Source organism: Vulpes lagopus, chromosome 23, assembly GCF_018345385.1.
Source record: "Vulpes lagopus strain Blue_001 chromosome 23, ASM1834538v1, whole genome shotgun sequence".
Lineage (NCBI taxonomy): Eukaryota > Metazoa > Chordata > Mammalia > Carnivora > Canidae > Vulpes > Vulpes lagopus.
In genome coordinates this window covers 48973685-48997832 of record NC_054846.1, presented here as the reverse complement: position 1 = coordinate 48997832, position 24148 = coordinate 48973685, and the positions used below count along the sequence as shown (strand labels likewise).

General features: G+C 39.7%; 1 protein-coding gene across 6 annotated transcripts in view; it reads left to right on the top strand.

Moving 5' to 3' along the window:
* TESK2 (testis associated actin remodelling kinase 2) overlaps nt 1-24148 on the top strand; it is a 144266-nt gene that overhangs the window by 107539 nt on the left and 12579 nt on the right. For 3 of the 6 annotated variants that reach the window (XM_041738218.1, XM_041738220.1, XM_041738222.1), the window contains 2 exons: nt 4346-4486; nt 23314-23460. The exons of 1 other annotated variant lie outside the window; for it this stretch is intronic. In XM_041738218.1, the coding sequence (XP_041594152.1) occupies nt 4346-4486; nt 23314-23460 (288 nt within the window). The remainder of the gene's footprint in view (nt 1-4345; nt 4487-23313; nt 23461-24148) is intronic. 2 more of the 6 variants (XM_041738219.1, XM_041738223.1) reach the window with 1 other exon arrangement.

The window sequence follows — 24148 nt, the reverse complement described above, 5'->3', positions numbered from 1 at the left end:
AAAAGATAAAATCCGTGATCATGTTGCAAATTCGGAAGTGGGGTGTAATGGAAATGGCAGAAAAGCAGCATTCTTTTGGCCATGTTGCACTTAAATAATATTTTTTGTTAGTTTATTCATAGCCATATATAACATGTAGTGCCTGCTTTGTGAAAGAGTATGTATTTCCAGTATCACTGATGAGATATTGGCATAGCTTATAATATAAATAGTTTTTATTATGGTGATAATTGGCTGATGATCATGCAACCCAACTAGGCTCTTGGTTATTTTCAGAAGGGAATCAGCAAAGGTCATCATGGCATAGATCTCTGGGGAATCCTACATTTATCCTACAGTTTGATTTGGCAGCACAGCCTTTGGTTTTCACTAAGGATTATAAAAATGAATTACTAATAACATCTAGCACAGTACTGTGAACTTAGATGACATTTAGTAAATTTTTCTTGACTGCTGGAATGGCTGCTTTTTATAATAATGTGAGCATCACTCCTTATTTCTCTTAAAATAATTTGTCAATAATGACAGTAAACAAACATAGCTCTTGTTAGTGCCTATAAAGTATTGATATTATTAGGAAGAATATGTCTCCTTTACAGTAGTGATCTGGACTTTCCTAGGCTTGAACCATTTCTGTGTGTCTTCTTTAAAAGCAGACATTGGGGTGCCTAGATGGCCCAGTCAGTAAAGCATCTGCCTTTAGCTCAGGTCGGGCTCCCTGCTCAGTGGAAAAGACTGCTTCTCCCTCTGCCCTCCCCCTGCTTGTGCTCCATCTCTCTCAAATAAACAAATAAAATCTTTAAAAAAAAGAATAAAATTGTAGACATTAATTGAATTTGGAACAGTTATACAGTTAGGTACTACTAACTACTATAGATAGTTTCATCTGTAGTTAAGTATAGATTTCTGAGTTTTTTTATTTTTTTAAGATTTTATTTATTTATTCATGAGAGACAGAGAGAGAGAGAGGCAGAGACACAGAGGGAGAAACAGTCTCCATGCAGGGAGCCTGACATGGGACTCCATCCCGGGTCTCCAGGATCACGCCCTGGGCTGAAGGCGGCGCTAAACCACTGAGCCACCCGGGCTGCCCTAGATTTCTGAGTTTTTAAGCAAATGAGTTGTTAAAGAAAAAACAGTTTGATAAAAAGATCAAACAAAGCCTTTTAAGTTTAATGAGTTAAATTTAAAAATCCACATTGTATCCAATAGGAATGCTCTAGAAGTATGTCTTTGACTCAGGAAACTGTAATGTCTTCCATTTGGTCATGAGTATTAAGGAAATCTTCTGTTTTGTTTTTCTTTTAAATCTTCAGTTTTTTATTTTAATTTTTATTTATTTATTTTTAAAGATTTTATTTATGTATTCATAAGACACACACACACACAGAGAGGCAGAGACACAGGCAGAGGGAGAAGCAGGCTCCATCACGGAGCCTGATGTGGGACTCGATCCCGGATCTCCAGGATCACACCCTGGGCCAAAGGCAGCACTAAACCACTGAGCCACCAGGGCTGCCCTCTTCAGTTTTTTAAAGAAAGAAAATATAACTCTATGTATTAGTTAGCTATTGCTACGTAATATCCAACCACAAAACCTCAAAAGCATACAACAATAAACATTTACTCCTTGTACATCTGTAGGGCTGAGCTGAACTGAGCACAATTGGACAGTTCTGCTAGTCTCATTTGGGCTCATTCATGCATCTGGCAGGTCAACTGGTAGTCTGATCTAGGTTGGGATTTGCTGGGACTGCTTTCAGTTGCTTCTCATCCTTCCTTTGGGACCAGCAGACCAGCCTGGATGTGATGATACCAGAACAGCAAGAGTATGCCAGCCATTTGCACAAGTGCTTTTCATGATTCTTCTTATATTCAAGTTTGCTTGGCCAACATTCCCATTGGACAAAACAAGTCACACACCTGAGTTCACAATGGGAACATACTGCAAAGTTCTATGTCAAAGGGCATGAATTGCATAAGGGGTAAAGAATTGGAACCACTGTTGCAATCTCTCCTATCCTATAAATATCTCAATTACTAGATCATAATTTGTCTTTTCTACCCTACTTGAGGGCAAAGAGTTTTTCCCATTACAAAAATCATAGCAGCTATCAGTTAGTTATTAAACACTACTGGGGGCTAAGTGCCATGCTTGGTGCTTTATTTTTTATTTTATTTATTTTTTAATGTTAATCTTTTTTTTTTAAAGATTTATTTTTATTTATTTATGATAGTCACAGAGAGAGAGAGGCAGAGACACAGGCAGAGGGAGAAGCAGGCTCCATGCACCGGGAGCCCGACGTGGGATTCGATCCCGGGTCTCCAGGATCGCGCCCTGGGCCAAAGGCAGGCGCCAAAACGCTGCGCCACCCAGGGATCCCCTTGGTGCTTTATATATTAGCTATAATTCTCACAATTCTGTAATCATATTTTCTCCATTTTATAGGTGAGAAAAGTAGGCTTAGAGAAATTGAGTTTCCAAAGTAGAATTTGGGTCCAGATTCCTTTGACTTCAAAGCCAAACCCTTTCTATTTTAACATACTGTCCTTAATTCCCTTATATATTTCCCATAGTGCTAAGGGCTTATGTATATTCCCCCACAGGTTCTTGAATGTATAGCATGTGTAGTATTTGTAGAGTTGGACTCTATTTTTATATTTTGGTTTACTTGGAAGAGATATTTTCTGGTTATTGGATAGATTAGAATGTGTTTGGTTGCAATTTATCAGCAGCTAAATAGATGTTATCTAGAGACCCTATGTCTTTCTATCTCTTTGCTCTGTCTTTACGTTGTCAACTTCATCCTAAGGTGGTTGTCATTCTACTCAAAAAGTAGCTGCCACCAACTTACATGCTATATACATTTTCTCTTCCATATCCAAGATGGAAGTGTGGGACATTGCCAAAGATAGTAGACAAAGAGAGAGATGCTTTGACACAGATTATGCATCATCTCCTAATGTCTTCTTTTTAAGCTTGTTAAGAAAGGCACAAAGAGGGAAATATCCTCATATAATCAAATAGTTCAGGGAACCTCTTTGTGCAGAACCTTTTGGTGCCTAGAAAATTGGACATTTGGGGAATGAGTGGGGTGTAAGGTCAGGTAGGAATCTCAAGTGACAATATTCTGTGCTCAAAAGAGTCAGCAAAAGAATTACTTGGCAGAGGTTTTGGAGTCTCTCTTGCCTTTTCTACCATGCAGAAACTATGCTTTTCTTACTGTTCCAGTAAGAACCACTCAGCTATAGACACAGCAATTACTTGGCCTGTGATGGTATTCATTCTCTTTATAGCAAAGTAACTTCAATCAGCCAGATACTTGGTACTAAAAGACACTTTTGGAGCTCTTAACTCATGAGGGAGTGGATCAGTCCTGCAGGTGGCTGAAAAGAACTTTTTATTCACATAGCCCTCATCCTCTTCTCACTCACCATTTCTACCCCTACTATACACCTTCTTTCTTTTTAAAATTTTTTTTAAATTTTATTTATTTATGATAGTCATACAGAGAGAAAGAGAGAGGCAGAGACACAGGCGGAGGGAGAAGCAGGCTCCATGCGCCGGGAGCCTGATGTGGGACTCGATCCCGGGTCTCCAGGATCGCGCCCTGGGCCAAAGGCAGGCGCCAAACCGCTGCGCCACCGAGGGATCCCCTCTTCTTTCTTTTTTAAAGAATACTTTGGAAATTCTTTGTCTATGTGGGTTCACATGCATTGTTTCTGAGTTGTTTTTTGTCAGACTTATAAGAAGCCTTATATAATCAGAGAGTTTATAATGAAAGGAAACTCTGTCGGTTTAGTGACCAAACTCATGCATTATTTATAAAAATGTGCAGCCAGACCCTGATTCCAGTTTCTTGGTGTCCTGTGATATTGCTATTAGTTGTGCCTGCTTCTTTTTTTTTGTTCTGTGTGGCCCAGTACAGAGTATTCATGGCCTTATTTACCCAGCCAGATGCGGTATTGTCTGGTGCCTGCCTTGGGTTAACTTTTGCAGCATAGCCATACCTATCTTTCAAACGTGGGGTGACTTTGGGGAAGCTATTTCTACCAGATGCTAGTTAAGAGGACACTCTAGATGTAGCAACAATGAATGATTGCCCCTATTGACTCAAGACTTCTAAAGGAGTGGTGAATGTAGGAGAAATGACAAGATGTGAATTAACATCTGCAAGGGAAGAAAGAAATTCCATTTACACATACCACTTTGAGTGGTTCTGCTAGGCTCTGGGCTTATCAGGATGGAAAAGAAGCCTATTCCCCTAGTTATTGATGTATAACAAACTACCCTAAAACTTAGTGATTTAAAACAACCATTTTATTTTGCTTGTGATTTTTGTAGGTCGGGACTTTGAAAGGGCTCTGCTGGGTGTCTGGTCCATGTGTATCAGCTAGAAGGACCCACTTCCAGGATGGCGGCTTCATTCACATATCTGGTGCTATGGTGAATGAAGGTGGCTTGGCCCCTGTCTTACACTACATGGTATCTCTTTCACTAAGTCATCTCCATATACCTTGAGCTCTCCTGAGCTTCCCACAGCTTGGTGATCTCAAGATAGTTAGACTTTATATATGGTGACTAGTGAGAGGTACAGGCCACGTAAGTGGAAACTGAAAGACTTCTTAGGACCTACCTTGGAAGTTCCAGAATGTCACTTATGCTGCATTCTCTTGGTCAGTTCTGATTCACAGGGAGGGGAATTATTAGACTCTACATCTCACTGACCATTTTATTCCACTGCAATGTCTTTCATGAACTCAGTGTTTAGTGACTGGGGTAGTAAGAAATTTCTTACTATGTCCTTCTTTAAAAGCTATTTAAAAATAAGAAAAAATAAAAGCTATTTTTAAATAACCATGGGGCATCTCAGGTGCCTCAGCGGTTTAGCGCTGCCTTCAGCCCGGGCATGATCCTGAAGACCTGGGATTGAGTCCCACGTCGGGCTCCCTGCTCCTCCCTCTGCCTGTGTCTCTGCCTCTCTTTCTCTCTCTGTGTCTCTCATGAATCAATAAATAAAATCTTAAAAAATCCAGCCATTACTCCATACTGTTAATTAACTCTTAGATCTCCATATATATTTATAGTTATTACTCATTATAGTTCATATTCGTTTTTTCTGTCATCTCGTTTTCCACTCAATTATTTTACTAATATTTTATTTTTAATTAATTTTATTATTTTTTTATTTTTTAAAGATTTTATTTATTTATTTATTCATGAGAGACACACAGAGAGAGGCAGAGACATATAGGCAAGAAGCCCAATGTGGGACTCAATTCTGGGACTCCAGGATCATGCCCTGAGCCAAAGGCAGATGCTCAACAACTGAGCCACCCAGGTGTCCCTAATATTTCATTTAAAAAAAAGATTTTATTTATTTATTCATGAGAGACACAGAGGCAGAGACACAGGCAGAGGAAGAAGTAGACTCTGTGCAGGGAGCTCAATGTGGAGCTCGATACCGGGACTACAGGATCATGCCCTGAGCCAAAGGCAAATGCTCAACTGCTGAGCCACCCAGGCATCCCTTTACTAATATTTCAAATATAACATAGCTCAGTTAGATCACTCTTTTCAATCTTACCATTTTCTTTTTTTTTTTTTTTAAGATTTTATTTATTCATGAGAGACATGGCGGGCAGGCGGGAGAGAGAGACAGACAGACAGACAGAGACATAGGCAGAGGGAAGAGAAGCAGGTTCCATGCAGGAAGCCCCATGTGGGACTTGATCCCAGGACTCCAGGATCACGACCTGACCTGAAGGCAGATACCTAACCACTGAGCCACACAGGTGTCCCTCAATCTTACCATTTTTTATTGTTAGAATACTTATTCCTCCAAATAAAAACTACAGAATTGGTTTTTATATTTTCTCATCTCTTGAATTTAATCATTTCCCAATCCTATTATTTGCTTTGTGATATCTTTCTTATTCTTCTTTCTCTGCATGTTATTCTGTGCCTTGATTCCTACAAAGGCTTTGGCTGGTTTTCCTATCTCTAATCTTTCTTTGCTTTAGTTTGATATATGATTACTCAAATAATCCATTAGGCATACTTTGATAATGTGATGCTTCTGTTTAAAAACTTCTGTTTAGGGGCTCCTGGGTGACACAGATGGTTGAGCATCTGACTCTTGGTTTCACTCAGGTGGTGATCTCGGGATTGTGAGATTGAGCCCCACGTGAGGCCCTGTGCTCAGTGAGGAGTCTGCTTGAATTTCTTTCTCCCTCTGCCCTACCTCATTTCCCCTGTACATATTTCTCTCTCTCTCTCTCTCTCAAAAATAAATAACTCTTAAAAAATTCTTTAAAACTTCTATTTAGCAGTCTAGACTCTATTTGATTTCAGAATACACATTTCCCCCCCTTTAGTTAGGCAGGTCTTTCTGCTCTTTTCTACACATACTGGCCTTAATTGTGCCTTCCAGAAACTGGGATGCCCTTATTTCTCTTCTTCCTCCCACTTTCCAAGTGATGTCAAATCCCAGGCTCTCTAATGGAGCTCAGTCTCCTAAATAAGGCCAGTGATAATGCTTTGTGTGGCTGGGCCCATCGTATATGTTTAGGCTGTTTGTAGTTAGTTGTTTAGTGTAGACTCAGCTCTCAGAAGGCTGAATTAGCCCCAGTGGAAAGAGCTCAAGGTCAGAGCGAATCACTCTGTGTGAAATGTGTAAAATGTCACATCTCCAGTTGTTTCACAATTAAAAGTTTATTTCATTTATACTTGTAAAAATAGATTTAAAAAATTCCTATAAATACCTAGTGGCATCTTTTTAAAAAAGGTAGCTATAATTTTTTGGTTTGGCCATTTAGTAATAAAAAAATCTCAAAATAAATTGTGGCACATATTTTCTGCCCTTATTTTTAGTAACTCCCTATGACATTTGAGAAACAAGAATTTGAGGTTGGCAGTCTAACCCACAAATAATAGAATAGTTTATTTAGTTTACTTTATTCTTTTTTTTAAAAGATTTTATTTATTTATTCATGAGAGAGAGAGAGAGAGAGAGAGAGAGAGAGGCAGAGACACAGGCAGAGGGAGAAGCAGGTTCCATGCAGGGAGCCTGATGTGGGACTCAATCCCTGGAACTCCAAGATCATGCTCTGGGCTGAAGGCAGGCACTAAACCGCTGAGCCACCCAGGGATCCCTAGTTTACTTTATTCTTAAAGCAGTTTCCTCCCTGACTTGCTAGCTTGCTTCTGGCTCATTTACTCATTCAGAAAATATTTATTGTGCTTCTACTACGTATTTAGCACCATTCCAGGCACTGGGAATATGATAATGAACAAATAATAATCTCTGCCCTCTGGAACTTACATTGTGATAAGCAGGGGGGTAGGTAGGAGAGTTAGACTATACAGGAAACAAATTGTAATATATATGGTTTAAGTGCCATGGGGTTTGCAGTGGACAGGGAAGGTCTCACAGAAGAAGCAAAAATTAAGGAGGTAAGGGAACTAGCTGCATGAATATCTGGGGAAAGAATGTTCTAGGAAGTGGGAACAGCAATGCAAAGACATGGAGGCAGAATGTGCCTGGTATTGTCGAAGAACTCCAAGGAGGGTGACGTGGCTGCAGTGGAGCGAGTAAAGGACAGTAGATGGAGGTGAGAGTGGAAATGCGGGCCAGATCACACAGTCTTGTAGATTATTGTAAGAGCTTCAGCTTTTACTCAGGCTGAATTGTGAAATCCTTGGGAGCTTTTGGTTAGAGCTGTGATATGATGTAACTTGTCTTTTAAAAAGATAACTACTGTGAGGGTAAAGTGAATAAACTGAAAAAGAAGACAAGGGTGAAAGCAGAAAGACTGGTAGAGATGATTGCAGTAAAGTCTGTTCAGTAAATAAGGACTATGCAGAAAGGGTGAGAGATGGTGGTAACTTGGACCAGAGTGCTGCTGGTGATTCTGGATCTATTTTGAGGGTAAACTAGGCTTTCCTGAAGCATTAGGTATGGGATATGAGAAGATAAAAGGAGTCAAGGATAACTCTGAGGTTTTTGGTCAGAACACCTGAAGGGTACAGTTGATATTAATGGAGCTGGGGAAGATTATAGGATGTACAAGATGGGAGGGGATTGAGAGGTCAGTTTTAGCAGGTTGAGTTTGAAATATTTATTGGACATACAGGTGGTGATAACTTCATAGAGCATGGGGATTCCAAGGAATACCCTGAGTGATACCTTACTTGTTCAGATCCTGTTTATCAGCGTCTTCTTTAGAAAACATCTCCCTGGTTTGGAAGGAGGCATCTTTCAGCAACTGCTGTATTACTTCCTGAGTAATGATAGTGAAAAAATCACTAAGTTGTCTGTCTTTCTTTTTTCCTATTTTATCCTATGTTTACTAGACTTTAAGCTCCTTGGGCTTCATTATTTTTTTCACTACTCAGTCTTCAACAGGCATATAAAGGCATGCAATAAATACTAGTTGGGTGAGCAGATAAATGTATGAATGAATGAATGAATGAATGAATACTGCTTCCCACAGTTGAACTTAACAGCAGTTAATCTGTTTGCCACAAAGACATTTGCCTCTTTCAAGGTGGTTTTGGCCATCCATTTGATGCATCTTTTCTCAGTGTTGGTAATGATAGGACAGCAAGAGGATTTAAAAAATGCTTAAGGGATTTCTCACTAATCTTTCTCCTAATCCTCTCTATGACTGTGAGACTAGTGTGGCAATTGAATTTATAAAGTTCTTTTTGAGTTTCCCCTAAACCAGTTTGTAACAAGTTTTGACAAGTGTGCTTTTCTTAACTTGATAAGTGGTATCATTCACAGGAATTGGGTCTGTGTAGGCCCTTGAGTGCTGTTCTAAAGTAGTTTGGATCCTGTAGCAAGACTGGAAGGACAGAGGAAGGATGGTATAGCTCTCCTACATTCCTGCTACTCAAGGACATTTCAGCATTCCTACACCAGAAACATCATCACTGTCTGTACTTTCTGTGTTTACTTGTTCTTTATGTTGGTCTTTTCTTGTTATTATTATTTGCTTATATAGAAAATTCTTAGATCAATGATTTCCAAAGTGAATCATAAGCATTTCTTTCTTGAACATGCCCATTTTAGCATATTTCGCTTTCCTAAAGAAATGGCTTATGTTTATTTTCTATTCAACAAATAATTACTAAGCAGTTGCTTTGTGTTAAGGGCCAATTTAGATCAACTTCAAAAATGAAAAGCTAGTCTATGAAGGTGGCAGAACAATTGTCTAAAGGTGGGCACCCGAGTGGCTCAGTTGATTAATTACCTGCCTTCAGCTCAGGTCATGATTTCGGGATCCTGGGAGCGAGCCCCACCTAAGGCTCCCTGCTCAGTGAGAAGTCCGCTTCTCTCTCTGTTCCTCCCCTTGTTTGTGCTCTCTCTCTCTCTCTGTATCTCATGAATAAATAAATAAAATCTTAAGATTTTAAGAGAGATAGAGAGAGGGAGAGAGAGAGAGAGAGGCAGAGACACAGGCAGAGGGAGAAGCAGGCTCCATGCAGGGAGCCCTATGTGGGACTCGATCCTGGGACCCTGGGATTACGACCTGGGCCGAAGGCAGGTTCTCAACTGCTGAGCCACCCAGGCATCCCTTCCAGCTCTTTTTCATCTTCTACTTTCTGTTTCTATTATTTTGACTGCTTCAGGTACCTTATAGAAGTGGAATCATACAGCATTTGTCTTTTTGTGACAGGCTTATTTCACTCATGATAATATCTGAAAGGTTTATCCATGTGGTAACATGTGACAGGATTTCCTTCCTTCCTTTTTAAGAATAGAAAATATCCATTGTGAATATATACCATTCATCTGTTGGTGGACATAAGCACAGTGTTTAATACAAATCTAATTTTGTTTCTCCCTGCATAAACCCTTCCATGTCTCCTCATTGCCCTGAGGGTCAAGTTAAAACACCTGATTCTACTACTGCTTATCTGTGTAGCTTCACTGCTCACTTCTGTGACCTTTTTGCTGTCTTAATTGTGTACCAGTTATACTGAACTTTTTCAGTTCCATAAATGGCACATGACCCTTTCCACTTCTGGGCCTATGTACCAGCTCTTCTCTCTACCTAGAACACAACCTCTCTATCTCCCATTGGCCTTGCCCACTCCTACTTAACTTATTTTCTCTTGGAAGCCTTTTCTGATCTCCTAAGGTTGGGTACCCCTTCTGTATACTTCCATATTACAATAGCATTTATCATTGATTTTTATTCACTGCTTGTGTATATAGATTATAAATTTTTAAGGGCAAGGACCATTTTTTTTACATTGGTATCAGTTGGTTCCTAGCATACATACTGCCTGACAAATGATAGCGGCTTATCATATTTGTTGATTGAATGAATAAATGAATAATCAGTGGCTCAAAACCTTCAGTGATTTCTTCATTGATTACAGTGTTGTTTTATAAGTTTAATTGCTTACCAGAATTGCTTAGGGGCTTTTGAGAAAGTGCAGATACCAGGACCTCACACAAGACCCACTGAATTAAAGTCTTGGGAGAAGCCCAGGCATCTATATTTAAAAACTTTATTAATTTATAGGGTGCAAGGACACCTGAGTGGCTTAGCAGTTGAGTGTCTGCCTTTGGCTCAGGGTGTGATCCCGGATCTGGGGTTTGAGTCCCATATCAGCCTCCCTGTGAGGAGCCTGCTTCTCCCTATCTATGTCTCTGTCTCTTTCTCTGTGTCTCTCATGGATAAATAAATAAAATCTTTAAAAAAATCATGAAGTGCATAGGTTATCCTGTGCACAGTGAGGGTTAAAATATGGAATTCAGGATAAACTCTTAGCTCGGTATCCTAGTCCTCTGTGCCTTTAGCATCATACCTTTTTTCTAAGTCTTTAGCAAGTACTCTCTCATTCAGACAAACTGATTTTCATGTGTTTACTAAATGTAGTCTACATTTTTTGCCTCCTTATTAATATTTTTTCATCCTGGGATGTACTCTTTCTCTTTATCCTATAGAAATCATCTCTCCCTTCAAGACTTTGCTCAAAGTCCACTCATTTCTCCCTAAAACTTTTCCTGATTCTTTCTTTGCCATTGTTTGCTTTCCCCTCCTTGCCAGATTTGGTCATAGTGTTTCCTTCCATAGTGATCTTCTCATATGTAGTTGGGTTTTCTTTTTTTTTTTCTTTTTGTACCTCTCTTATTACATATTATGCCATGTATTAAAGTTATTTTTGCTTTGGTTTCCCTATATTTTTAAAAGATTTTATTTATTTATTAATAATAATAATTATGAATTATTATTCATAGAGAGAGAGAGGCAGAGACACAGGCAGAGGGAGAACCAGGCTCCATTCCGTGCAGGGAACCCAACGTGGGACTTGATCCTGGGTCTCCAGGATCATGCCCTGGGCTGAAGGCGGCACTAAACCGCTGAAACAGCGGGGCTGCCCTGGTTTCCCTATATTAATGTAAGCTTCCAGAGTAGAAGGAACCCAGGGTTTGGGGTCAAAAGGCTTGGGTTAAAATACAGGCTCTACCATTAACAGTTGAATAACTACAGGCAAATTATTTAAATTCTCTAGGCTTGATTTCCTCATATATAAAATTTTTTTTAAAAGGATAGCAATGTTTCAGGATGTTGCAAGGTTCAAATGAGGTAACTATGAAAGTACCTTATAAAACCAATTAGTTGCTGGTTAATATAGGGATAGTATTTTACTCATCTGTATATTCATGATCTCCCAGCAGTACTTTGTAGTTAGGAAAGCACTTTATAGATACTGACTGAATGATTGGATGGAGGGAAAAAGAAACACATTTTATACCATCTAAAAAGCAAAGTGGAGGTAAATTTTCTTTTAAAAATACGTTTAAAAATGTATTTTAGAGCCTGTAGGAATGGCTAGAACTCTTGCCTCTCATGAATGGAATAATTTCTAAATGGCTTTTGCATTGTTTAATTATAACACCTCTTGCATCATCATCCTTTGACTCTGTCACTAATTTGCTCAACAACTTATTTTCCATCCAGATTAGCTAGTCAGTCAAACATGTATTTCTGGTATGCCCCAAAGGAACAGAACTGGGCACTGGACTTTTGGAAATAGAAATAAAACAATAGATATACTACTTACCTGCTAAGTCAATTAAAGTTTTGGATAAGAAAATATTTCATTTTTTTAAACCAATAATTTATTGCAGTTGGCAGTACCAGGGACACTTTAAAAACACACACAACTTTTTTTTTTTAAAGATTTATTTATTAGGGGGAGAGAGAGAGCTAGAGAGAGAGAGCAAGCAGGGGGAGGGGCAAAGGGAGAGAATCCTCAAGCAGACTCCATGCTGAGCATGGAGCCCAATGCAGGACTTGATCCCAGGACCCTGAGATCGTGACCTGAGCCAAAATCAACCAGATGCTCAATCTAACTGTGCCACCCAGGTGCCCCCCAAAAAACTTTTTTCTGCTTATAAAATCAGTCTGCTTATAAACAAGGTGCCACCCAGGCACCCCCAAAAAACTTTTTTCTGCTTATAAAATATGTCTGTTTATAAACGAGACATACTCGTTAAAGAAATACCTAATATTTCTGGGATGTTAAGTGTTACATGTATTTTCTTTTTTCATCCTTATGACAACCTTCTGAGATATAGTCATTATTACTGCTATTTTATGTAAAAAGAAACTGAGAATTACATAAGATTTGAAAAGTGATTCTCCCACTTTTTTTTTTTATTTTTTTTTTAGATTCTCCCACTTTTTACCTAGTTAACTCATCAATTTTTAAGTCTTAGTTTAAATTTTCACTTCATTGAAGTAGCTTTTCCTTTTTTTAAAAAAAGATTTTATTTATACATGAGAGACACAGAGAGAGAGGCAGAGACATAAGCAGAGGGAGGGAGAAGCAGGCTCCATGCAGGGAGCCCGATGTGGGACTCAATCCCAGGACTCCAAGATCGATCACGCCCTGGGCTAAAGGCAGGCGCTCAACCACTGAACCACCCAGGCATCCCAGAGTAGCTTTTCCTAATGACCTTCCCACATCCAGATTATGAGTTGGCTTCTGATTCTCTTTGTTAGCACTCTTTCCTTTTTTCTTTCCTTTTTTCATCGTAGCACATCTTAGAACATACATTTCTTTCTTTCTTTCTTTCTTTCTTTCTTTCTTTCTTTCTTTCTTTCTTTCTTTCTTCTTTCTTTCTTTCTTTCTTTCTTTCTTTCTTTCTTTCTTTCTTTCTTTCTTTCTTTCTTTCTTTCTTTCTTTCTTTCTTTCTTTTAGATTTTATTGATTTTTTTGAGAGAGAGAAAGAGAACAAGTAGGCAGAGGAGCAGAGGGAGAGGGAGAAACACACTCTGAGCTGAGCAGGGAGCCAGACTTGGGGCTGATTCCAGGACCTCAGGATCATGACGTGAGCCATAGAGAGACGCTTAGCCAACTGAACTACCCAAGTGTCCCAGAATGTGAGGGTGTTTAGTTACCTATTTGACTCTTAGCCTTTGGAAGAGATTTTTGCCTGCGCTTGGAGTGACTATTGGGCTGGGAAGCTGTCTCCCACATAGCAAGTTGGAACCTTTTCTCCCTTTCTATGCCTCTGCCTACCATTTGCCACTAGAAGATACCTTTTTGAACTTGTAGTTTGCTTCCTTTAACTTTTGCTTGATTTATTCCTTATTCAGAGGCCAAGTGGTGTGCTAATATAGGCAGAATCGGTAGAAAAAATGATTGGTTCATTTGAAGATGCAGTTCCTTTGATATAAGTCACCTTAATTAGAAACTTAGTTTCTGGGGTAGCCCAGGTGGCTCAGTGGTTTAGCGCCGCCTTCAGTCCAGGGCCTGATTCTGGATATCTGGGATTGAGCCCCGCATCGACCCCTGCTTCAGGCTCCGGGCATGGGGCCTGCTTCTCCCTCTACCCTCTCCGCACACTGCCCCACCCCCACCCCCGCCCCCGTCTCTAATGAATAAATAAATAAAATCTTGAAAGAAAGAAAGAAAGAAAGAAAGAAAGAAAGAAAGAAAGAAAGAAAGAAAGAAAGAAAGAAGAAAGAAACTAGTTTCTTTTGGTTTCTATTTTCATTTTGTCCACTGTCAAGCCCCCTATTCCTCAGATCTGGTTGGGGGGCAGGGTGTGTTTGTCTTCCTTAATGGATTGCTTTGTTTACTCTGAGCTCAATCACCAAGTGAATGTCAAAGATTCCTATGCGGATCTGCAGAGTGCAGGGTTATAGTAGATATGGGATAGCAGGCTGGACAGAAAAGTGATTTTAATCATGAACTTAGGGATTTGGGGATAGGAAAGCAGACTGGATGGAGTGGTTAGGAACCCTGGCCTCATCTTAAATCATATCTGTGATCATTGGTTGTGAATAGAGCTTCACTGGGTAAAAGGAACAGTCTTAGTATTTCTTAAGTTATTTCTTTGAGAAGATTTATTCTACATATTTATCTTTTAATATTTACTTTATTTAAACAAATTTGTTTTTGATTATGAGATGTTTAATGAAACAGTTAAAAATCTGTGGGGAAAGCGTAAATCACACTATTTTGAATCTTTTGGGTAAACAGTCTTTTTGATGTTTATAGTAGCTGATAGGGATTGAAAAACACTCCTGCCACTTCAGCTTTGTTAAGCAAACATATTCTTTAAGCAGTGAATGGGCTTTATACTAAATATCTATCTATGGAAAGTGTGAATGAAGAGCGGGAGATATCTTTATGGCTTCTTTAAGTTGTTGATAAAAGAAATACCTTCTGTAATTTCCAGAAGGTCATCTCAGTTATATTTTTTAAGTCATGTGATTTTGACCACTTTAAGGAATTTGCTAATAGGATGATAAGTATCCTCAGAGTTTTATATTACTGAGTGGCCAAATGCACTGTTTTGTATTTCATTTTATTTCCAACGCTACCATAGTATTTGCCACAAAGTAGGCATTATTATTATTATTTAAATATTTTATTTTTAAGTAATCTCTACACCCAAAATGGGGTTTGAACTCACAACTGTGAGATCAGGAGTTACACAACCTACCAACCGAGCCAGCCAGGTGCCCCCAATAGTAGGCATTATAAAGTATTTGTTTTGGAGGACACCTCAGTGGCTCTGTGGTTGAGCATCTGCCTTTGGCTCAGGGGGTGATCCCCGGTCCAGTCCAGGATGGAGTCCCACGCTGGGCTCCCTGCAGGGAGCCTGCTTCTCCCTCTGTCTATGTCTCTGCCTTTCTCTCTCTCTCATGAATAAATAAATAAAATCTTAAAAAAATAAATATTTGTTTTGGATGGTACTTACCAGAAAAATTCTCTAAAAGCACGCTTCTCTTTTGATCTTAAATTGCATTAATGTCTGAATTGGGATAGCTTCTTTTTTGGGGGTGGGGGGGAGATAGCTTCTAATAAGAGAGAACTTAAAACCTGCTTGCATTTATATAAATGTATTTAATCATTCATTTGTTCATTCAACAATTTATTGTTCACTGGACGCTGGGCTCTTAAAGTTGAGAAAAACCTGGTCCCTGCCATCAAGGTTATAGTACAATGTGATCAGCAATAGTAGCAATATGTACAGGGGGCTAAAGTGGCACAAAGTATAAAATGGGGTATTAGGAAATGCTTTAGAAAATAAAAGACTTGAGCTAGGTTTCTGAAGGGGGCGAAGAGTATCCTGAGCAGTAGATAAGCATATATGAAGGCAGAGAGAGTGGAATGTTTAAATATACTGAAACACATTTTGAATTCCCTTTCTCTTTGGGTCAGTTCATTACTACTGACTGTTTCAGTCAGGCAAGCCCTGGTGGACCTGAACAGTGGCAAACTCAGGCTTTGGCAGATGTGGGGATATATGCCTATAGTGGCTGCAGAACCTCCAGCTGAGAACAGGGGGCTCCTTTGGAGCACAAGCCTCCCACAGGGCGCTCTTGGGATGCCTGTCCTGAAATTACCCAGGGCAGTAACAAAGCTTTCTTTTCTTCTTCAAACCAAGCCAGCAGGATGGGATGTCTGCTAGCCTTTGTGTTTGGAGCCGACCAAAAAACATACAGTGGCTAGCACAATGGCATTGTTGGGCTTCAGTGAAAACTAGGTCGGGGCCCAAGGCCCTCATCTGTAGAGGGCTTATCCAAAGAACAGAGGTTTGACAAGTCACTGATTTGGCTATTTGACATTGATGCTGGTTTCTGATGTGTTTCTGGCTTACTGATGGCACATGAGATTGTAGGATCTCTCCCTCTTGCTTCTCTGAACACCTGAATTTGGAATCTCTGAGTGGCCTTTCTTTTCCTTCAGTTCTCATATTTACCACTCAGTTGCTATACCCTTTAGATTCTGTCTCAGCATATTCTAACTCTAGCCCACCTTTTCATGCCTATAATAATAGCACTCTAAGCTGGGAATTTGGTCACCTCTCCTCTGGACTGTTGCAGTAGCCTCTAAACCTTCTGCTAGTTCCTCCTCTATCCTGCTACCAGCATGATCTTTCTAAAATGTAGTTTGGGGCATGTATTAGTTTCCTAGGGCTGCCATAACAAAGCACCACAATGTGGGTGGCTTATAACAACAGAAATTGATTATTTTACAGTTCTGACAGTTGGAAGTCCAAAATCGAAGTGTTGGCAGGGCCATGTTCTCTCTCTGAAAGCTCTGGGGGAAGATCCTTCCTTGTCTCTTCCTAGCTTTTGGTGGTGTTTCTTGGCTTATAGATGTGCCACTCACATCTCTGCCTCCCTTAACACATAACATTTTCCCTGTGTGTCTGTGTCTCTTTTTGTAAAGATACCAATCTTATTGGATTAAGGGTCTACCCTACTTCGGTATGATCCCATCTTTATTTGATTTTCCATCTGCAAAGACTCTATTTCCCAGTAAGGTCACATTTACAGTTACCAGGGGCTAGGACTTGAGCATATCTTTTGGGGAGACGTAATTCAACACATGCCAGATCATAGTATACTTTACTTATAAATTTTTAGTGCTCCTGTGATCTGACAAATTAACTATAGGTGTTTCATTGTGATGTTCCAGAACTTTTCTAAAAAAATTATATATTTATAATAATAACAGCAATAGATAACAACTGACATATACCGAGAACTTTCTTTGACATTGTTCTAAGCATTTTTACACTTCAACTAATTGAGTCTTCATAATTCTATAGGTTAGGTACTAATCTTTTGGGGGAGCATTAGATACTATTCTTATTTCCACTTTATAGATGAATATTAAAGAAATTGAATGACCAACCTAGTGTCAGAGGTGAGATTCAATCCTAAGGAGCCTAACTCTGTAGTATGTAGGCTTAACCACTATACTGTACTATCCATCTTTTCTTTTTAGCTTCATCCCTTCTCTCTACTTATACCTTATTCAGGAAAAAGAAAAAAAATGACTACTAATCTCTTCATTTTATCCTTGTGTTCCTTTTGCACAGTGTCTTTCTTATCCCCAGTCCTACATGTTGGCTTCCATGAAATGGAACTGAATCCTTAACAGGGAGTGATTAGTCAGGCTGATATAGGGATGGGGGAGGAGTGTTCTAGGTAAAAGTACCAGCAGTGTGTGCAAATGTGCAAGTAGGAAGGGGTCAGACCTTTATAAGCAAGAGTGAAAGGCTTTATATTCCATGTTAAGTAAGGGTTGTGGGTTTTATCCTAACAGTAATAGGGCATCATTGAATAATTTTAACAGGGGATTAGCTTCAGGTTGGCATTTCAGAAGGAGTATTTTGGCTGTATTATGGAAAATGGATTGGAATGAGGGCTAAGTCTATTCAAGATACAAAAAAGGGACAAGCAGACTAGTTAGCCAATAGAATAACCCAGGGAAGGGGTGATGAAATAAGATATTGATAGTAGGGAGAATGAGTCGTGTCCTATGAGCTAAACATTATACTGGACATACTTTGTATGCTTTATTTCTTTTAATTACTCCCTGCCTTTAATTAAGCACGAAATCCTGTTGCTTTTACCTCTAAGAAGTCTCCAGATATTAACCTCCTTTCCATTCTTGCTGTCATTGTCTTATTCAGCTCTTCCCACCTGAATGATTCCAGAAGCCTCCTAACTGTTTTCCTGGCCTCAATCCCTGACTTTTCCATACAGTTTTTACATTACTGTTAGAATGATATTCTCTATATAGGATATACATTACTGCCTTGTGTGATAAGAAAATTGTTAGTTGATTATCACCTTGACTGGACTGTGAACAAAGGACAGGGACTGGCCCCACTTAGCTTTGTGTTTTCACATAATAGATTTTCAGTGTTTGTATAGGTGGATGGATAGAGAGATGGATGGATCTTCCTTAGGACAGCCCTGCTAATTAAGTAGTAGCAAATGATCTCTGTTAGTTGGATAGCAGCACATTTATCTGCCTTGGGTAAATGCCCTAACTTCAGGCCAGTTGGGTAGATTTTTCAAAAAGGAGTAATCATTCTTACAGTTGATATTTTCTTCAGAGCCTCTGAATATGCCTTTGAACCACTATTCGGGGACAAGCTTGCTGGTTACAGGTATCAGTCCATTGATAATTCAAAGTTAAACAAAAAAAAAAAAGCAAGCATTTTGTCATCTTATTCTGATTGGTCATGATTGGGTGAGGCCACTGTAGCTGACTAAACTCAGCAGGAATTAGGAACAAGAGCCCTGGATGTAGGGAGTGTTGCCTCATGGAGAGATAAGGGTTGCCTAATGCTGTTCCAGAATATTCTCTATATGGGTATGTTTATGTATCTGTCTCTGAGTTGGTGCCATAAGAACCTATGGGGATATATGGGAAGAACTGTTTTCTCAGCCTACACAACTCCCAGCTATCTTTTAGTATCCAACTTAGATGTTACCTCCTCTCAAATATTGCAAATTCAGGGAGAGTCACTTTCTACTTTCAAACCTCAAGTATTTACCTCTGATAAGGGTTATTGGTATTATTTACTTATATCTGTATCTTTCAGTGGACTTCTTTAAGGTATAAACTGTTATTCCCACATTTCATATACCCACATTTACTATGTGTAACAGACTCTTCTAATCCCAGAAGGAAAATAATGTTGATGTAAACTGGCAGGTTCTTACTGTCATATGGGGGTGACAGGAAATGGAGAAGTCCTCACTGAATGGTTGTAGAAATAACTTTAATTGATATTCCTGAGTGGAGAACTGAGTGTCCACTAATCAGAACCGGTGGCAATTGTTTTTATGGTGATAACATACAATTTTTTTGCATACATAATATTGTTTAGCCTCCAACACACATTTATTGACTGCCTTTTGGGAAAAAAGTCTTTAATGAAATCAAGTGTCAAACACAAATTGGATGGTAGAAACTCTATTATAATATTTTATTATACCATGAGTTGGAAAGGCAGGTTTTGGTGTAAAGTTGGGGAACCAGTCACTGAGAGGTACTCAGGTACCTCTAACACTTGATTGGCTGACATTATAGTTTTCTGAGCTTGACAGTTTAAAAGGACAACCATTAAAATGTAAAAACTTCTCTCTCTCATAGATGATTTAAATGCATTGCCAGTGTCTTAGGTTGTTTTGAAGAGCTGCTCAAGGGAGTGGTCTGGAAGAAAACACAGTGAAGCCGCTATTAACCTCATCCTGGGAAGTTGAATGTGCAAGCACAGATCTTGCTTCTGCTTCCCACACAAGGATTTGTTCAGAGGACACACCAGCTGAGCCTGCACTGGGAGTTGCTTTTGGGGAAGTGAACGTCCCAACTAATGGGCACACAGAGTGTGTAGCAACTTAGAAATCTTCCTTGTTGGCAGATCTCACACTTCCTTTCCTCATACACGCAAAGGTCTTGAGACATTCAGAAGTTGTGGTTTCTGAAGGCCCCAGAGGCTTATCAGCCCCTTCTAAAAATATTCACCAAAGGCAGGCAAAAGAGACAGGTTGTAACAGTAAACTCCATTTAGTTTCCCTCTCTGGTCCTGGTTTGTGCTTCTTCCATCTTGCTTGGGAAAACCAGAGCATACTAATGGTGTGATTCCTTACCTTGCCTCACCTTTCTCCTCTGCCCTCCCCCTTCTGCCTGGATTGATGGATTTCTCAGGTCTTCAGAGACATTCTAAAAAGGGTAAATACGTGTGGTATGCCTGGGTGGCTCAGTGGTTGAGCATCTGCCTTTGGCTCAGGGTGTGATCCCGTGGTCCTGGGATCAAGTCCCACATTGGGTTCCCGACATGGAGCCTGCTTCTCCTTCTGCCTCTGTCTCTCTGTGTCTCTCATGAATAAAGAAATAAAATCTTAAAAAAAAAAAAAAGAGTATATATGTGTGTTTCTGAACCAGAATCAGGAGTCCTGGCTTAGCCTGGCCCAGAGAGAATGCAAATACAACCTTTTCATTGTAATTTTTTCTGCTTGGCCCTCAGTTGGAAAACTTCAGTGGCTCCTGAAGTCAGGCCTTCCATGTCACATTGTCATCGTATCAAAGAAGTGAACCACCACCTTTTCAGATCTTACCCTCAGAACTAAAGAAATTTGCGTGATTAGATGTCTGCTATATTGCCCCCAAGTACCTTGGAGTTTGCGAGTTCAGTTTCTTTTTAGCTAATGAGCTCCTCAAATATGAACCATGGACAGATTCAACTAAAGAGATGAAAGGTGCTGTGTTAATGCTGCCATTATGCCTCCTTTTGAGATTTCCAAGATGGATTATCAAGCAGAATGAAGCAGATTGACAGGTTTCCCTTTTGAGAAGTTAGGTGTATTTTAAGCCCTTTCCTCTGGGCCTGATGTGCCTCATGCAAGGATGTGAAGTCCTGCATTGTGCTGCCCCCAACTGGTGCTTTTTGGTGCTTATGTTACCATATCATGACATCTCAGATGATATGGCACTTATAAGCCCTTTTACATTTTTGTATTAGATTCTCATAATGACATTGTGAGTTATGTGGATCAGGAATTATAATATCTATTTTATAGGTGGGAACACTGATTGGATAGCCTCATTAGTTGATTTGCCCAAAGGTAGTTGTTTAGAGGCCAAATTGGACTAAAATTCAGATACCTTGCCTGCTATCCCTTTAGGTTCCCTAGTCTTTAGAAAATTCAGTATCACCCCCCCAAAAAAATCGGTATTAAGAGCTTAATTTTAGGCTTAGGGGAATTTTCTATTTTTCTCTCATGGAAGGAAAAGATAGATAATATATCATGTAAGGTTTGAATAAATTCATGACCTAATTGGCAGAAATTTTTGAGCTCCTGTTCTGTATGAGGCTCTTTGACTCAGATGCTGTGACCTGTAGCTGATGTTAGGTTAGCTAAAAGGTAAAGAACATGGACTCTGGGCCAAACTGCCTGGGTTTAAACCCTGGCTCTTAACTTCTAACTGCCTCTTATAAAATGAGAATAATAGTATAATTATTTCATTAGTTTATGTGCAGAGTGAATGAGATAATTAATGTAAAGTTCTTAGACTAGTACCTGGACAGAGTAAGCACTCTGTGAATATTAGCTGTTCCTATTGGTTGTTTTGTTGCTATTGTTGTTATTATTACTCTTACACTTATTATATCATCTCTATATAAATACATTTTTTGCTTTTTTTAAAATTTTTTAAAATTTTAAAAATTTATTTATGATAGTCACAGAGAGAGAGAGAGGCAGAGACACAGGCAGAGGGAGAAGCAGGCTCCATGCACCGGGAGCCCTACGTGGGATTCGATCCCGGGTCTCCAGGATCGCGCCCTGGGCCAAAGGCAGGCGCCAAACCGCTGCACCACCCAGGGATCCCATTTTTTGCTTTTTTTAAAGCAAAGCAGCGCTTCATGGGTATATGGAAATGATGAAAAGCCAAATTTATTGGAAGAGTACATCTGCACATAGTTTCTCTATAGCCTTATCTTCTACTCTTCTGTTCACTTTGGTCTTACTCTAGTCTTTATCATAGTTTCCTGTGACTTAGTTGTAAGTCCAGTGGACACTTTTGTGCTCACCTTACTTTTTTTTTTTTTAAAGATTTTATTTATTTGTTCATGAGACACACAGGCAGAGGGAGAAGCAGGCTCCATGCAAGGAGCCCAATGTGGGACTTGATCCCAGAACTCCAGGATCAGGCCCTGGGCTGAAGGCAGGCCCTAAACCGCTGAGCCACCCAGGCGTCCCATTCATGCTCACCTTACTTGATCTGTATAGCACTTGATACTTCTGGTCATTTCCACTTTGGAATGTTCTCCTTCTTTGGCTTCTACGGTAACATTCTTGCTTGGTTCTTCCTTTGCCTGCTCCTTTAAATGTTACCATTCCTTAAGATTCTGTTAATTTCTCACCTTATATGTTAACCCCTGGACAACTTCCATGACTTGGCTTCTGTGACCCCTTCAGCTCAATGTTACTGCCTCCTAAATGTTGGTCTCTACCTCAGACTTTGTTCCTAAATTTTAGGCTCTTTTTAAGACATCTCCACCTTGGCTGTCCCACAAGTCCTTTGACTTAACATATCCTCACTGACCTCACTCTTTTAATCATGCTGCTGCTTCTAAAAACCTGCCCTTCTCTCTATTTTGTAGATATTTAATAATGGCATCCAGGGACTAATAGCCCAGGATCAACCTAGAGATTTTCATTGCACTAATCCCCCCGATCCAGACAGTCATCAAGTTTTGTGTTTGTGTGTTGTTGTTTTAACTCTGCCATATAAGCCATGTCTTGAATCTTACTCTGTTCCAGTGTTTCCACTCTTGCCTTAACTGGGGCACCCTTCTTTTACCAGGATTATTGCAATAATTCACTGTTTACCCTTCTCCTTACTCTCCATCTAATGCATTGATCATACCATTGCTTAAATAATCTTTTCTTTGAAAAGCAAAGATGAAGATTTTGCTCTTCTGCTTAAAAGGCTTATTTTGTTCCAACAGGATAAAGTCCATATATCTTAGCAAAGCATATTGGCTTCACCAAGTTTCTACTGTTTGCATACTCTGACTATATTGAGTGTATTAGTCTCCTGAATATACCATGCTCTTAATCTATAACTTTGCATATACTGCTCCCTCTGTATGGATTGTCTTTCTTTTCTGCTCCCCCAGGTCATCCTTTTGATTCCCTTATTTCCTTTGTACACCTCCCTCTGACATACCCAGATTGACTTTCTAACTTTATCCTCTGCCCTCGTGGCACTGTCATACTTGTACAAAGCTATATTTTAGCATTTACTACATGATATTGTTTGTGCCCCTTAATAGATTGTCATCTCCTCAAAGGAAGGGTCTTTGTATGCAGCACCTACTGTAGTACCTGCAAAATAAGCCTTGAGCAACTTAAAAAAAAAGTTTTTTAATGTAGAATCTTTATCCTCTAATGGTTTCACCACCAGCCTAAACGTACCTGACAGATGATGGCTGAGTTTTTCCCTTTGTTTTGCAGTATATCAACTCTGGAAACCTGGAACAGTTGCTAGACAGTAACCTGCATTTGCCGTGGACTGTGAGGGTGAAACTGGCTTATGATATAGCAGTGGGTCTCAGCTACCTTCACTTCAAAGGCATTTTCCATCGGGACCTCACATCTAAGGTATGAAGGCATCGCTTGCACAACTCTTTGAGACACTGTCTTCCATTACCAAGAGAGCTCTGTTAAGAAACCAATAATTAGGGCAGCCCAGGTGGCTCAGCAGTTTAGCACTGCCTTCAGCCCAGGGCGTGATCCTGGAGACCCAGGATCAAGTCCCGCATTGGGCTCCCTGCATGGAGCCTGCTTCTCCCTCTGCCTGTGCCTCTGCCTCTCTCTCTCTGTGTCTCTCATGAATAAATAAATAAAATCTAAAATAAATAAATAAATAAATAAATAGAAATAAAAAATAGAGAAGGAAACCAATCATTAATGAGCTTTGAAATGATGGAAATCTCTTATAGATTTAACATTTAATCACAGAGGTTAGGGATGCCTGGATGGCTCAGCGGTTAAAGCATCTGCCTTTAAAAAAAAAAAAAAGCACCTGCCTTTGGCTCAGGTTGTGATCTTGGCGTCCTGGGATTGGGTCTTGCATCGGGCTCCCTGCAGGGAGCCTGCTTCTCCCTCTGCCTGTGTCTCTGCCTCTCTGTGTCTCTCATGAATAAGTAAATAAAATATTTAAAAAATTATAATAATAATCAGAGAATACACCTTACTACTCAGTGCAGCTAGTCCTTAGAAAGCCAATATTGGCTCACAGCAGGTACCTTTCAGTGCTGAGCCAGGCAACACGTACATCTTAGGAATC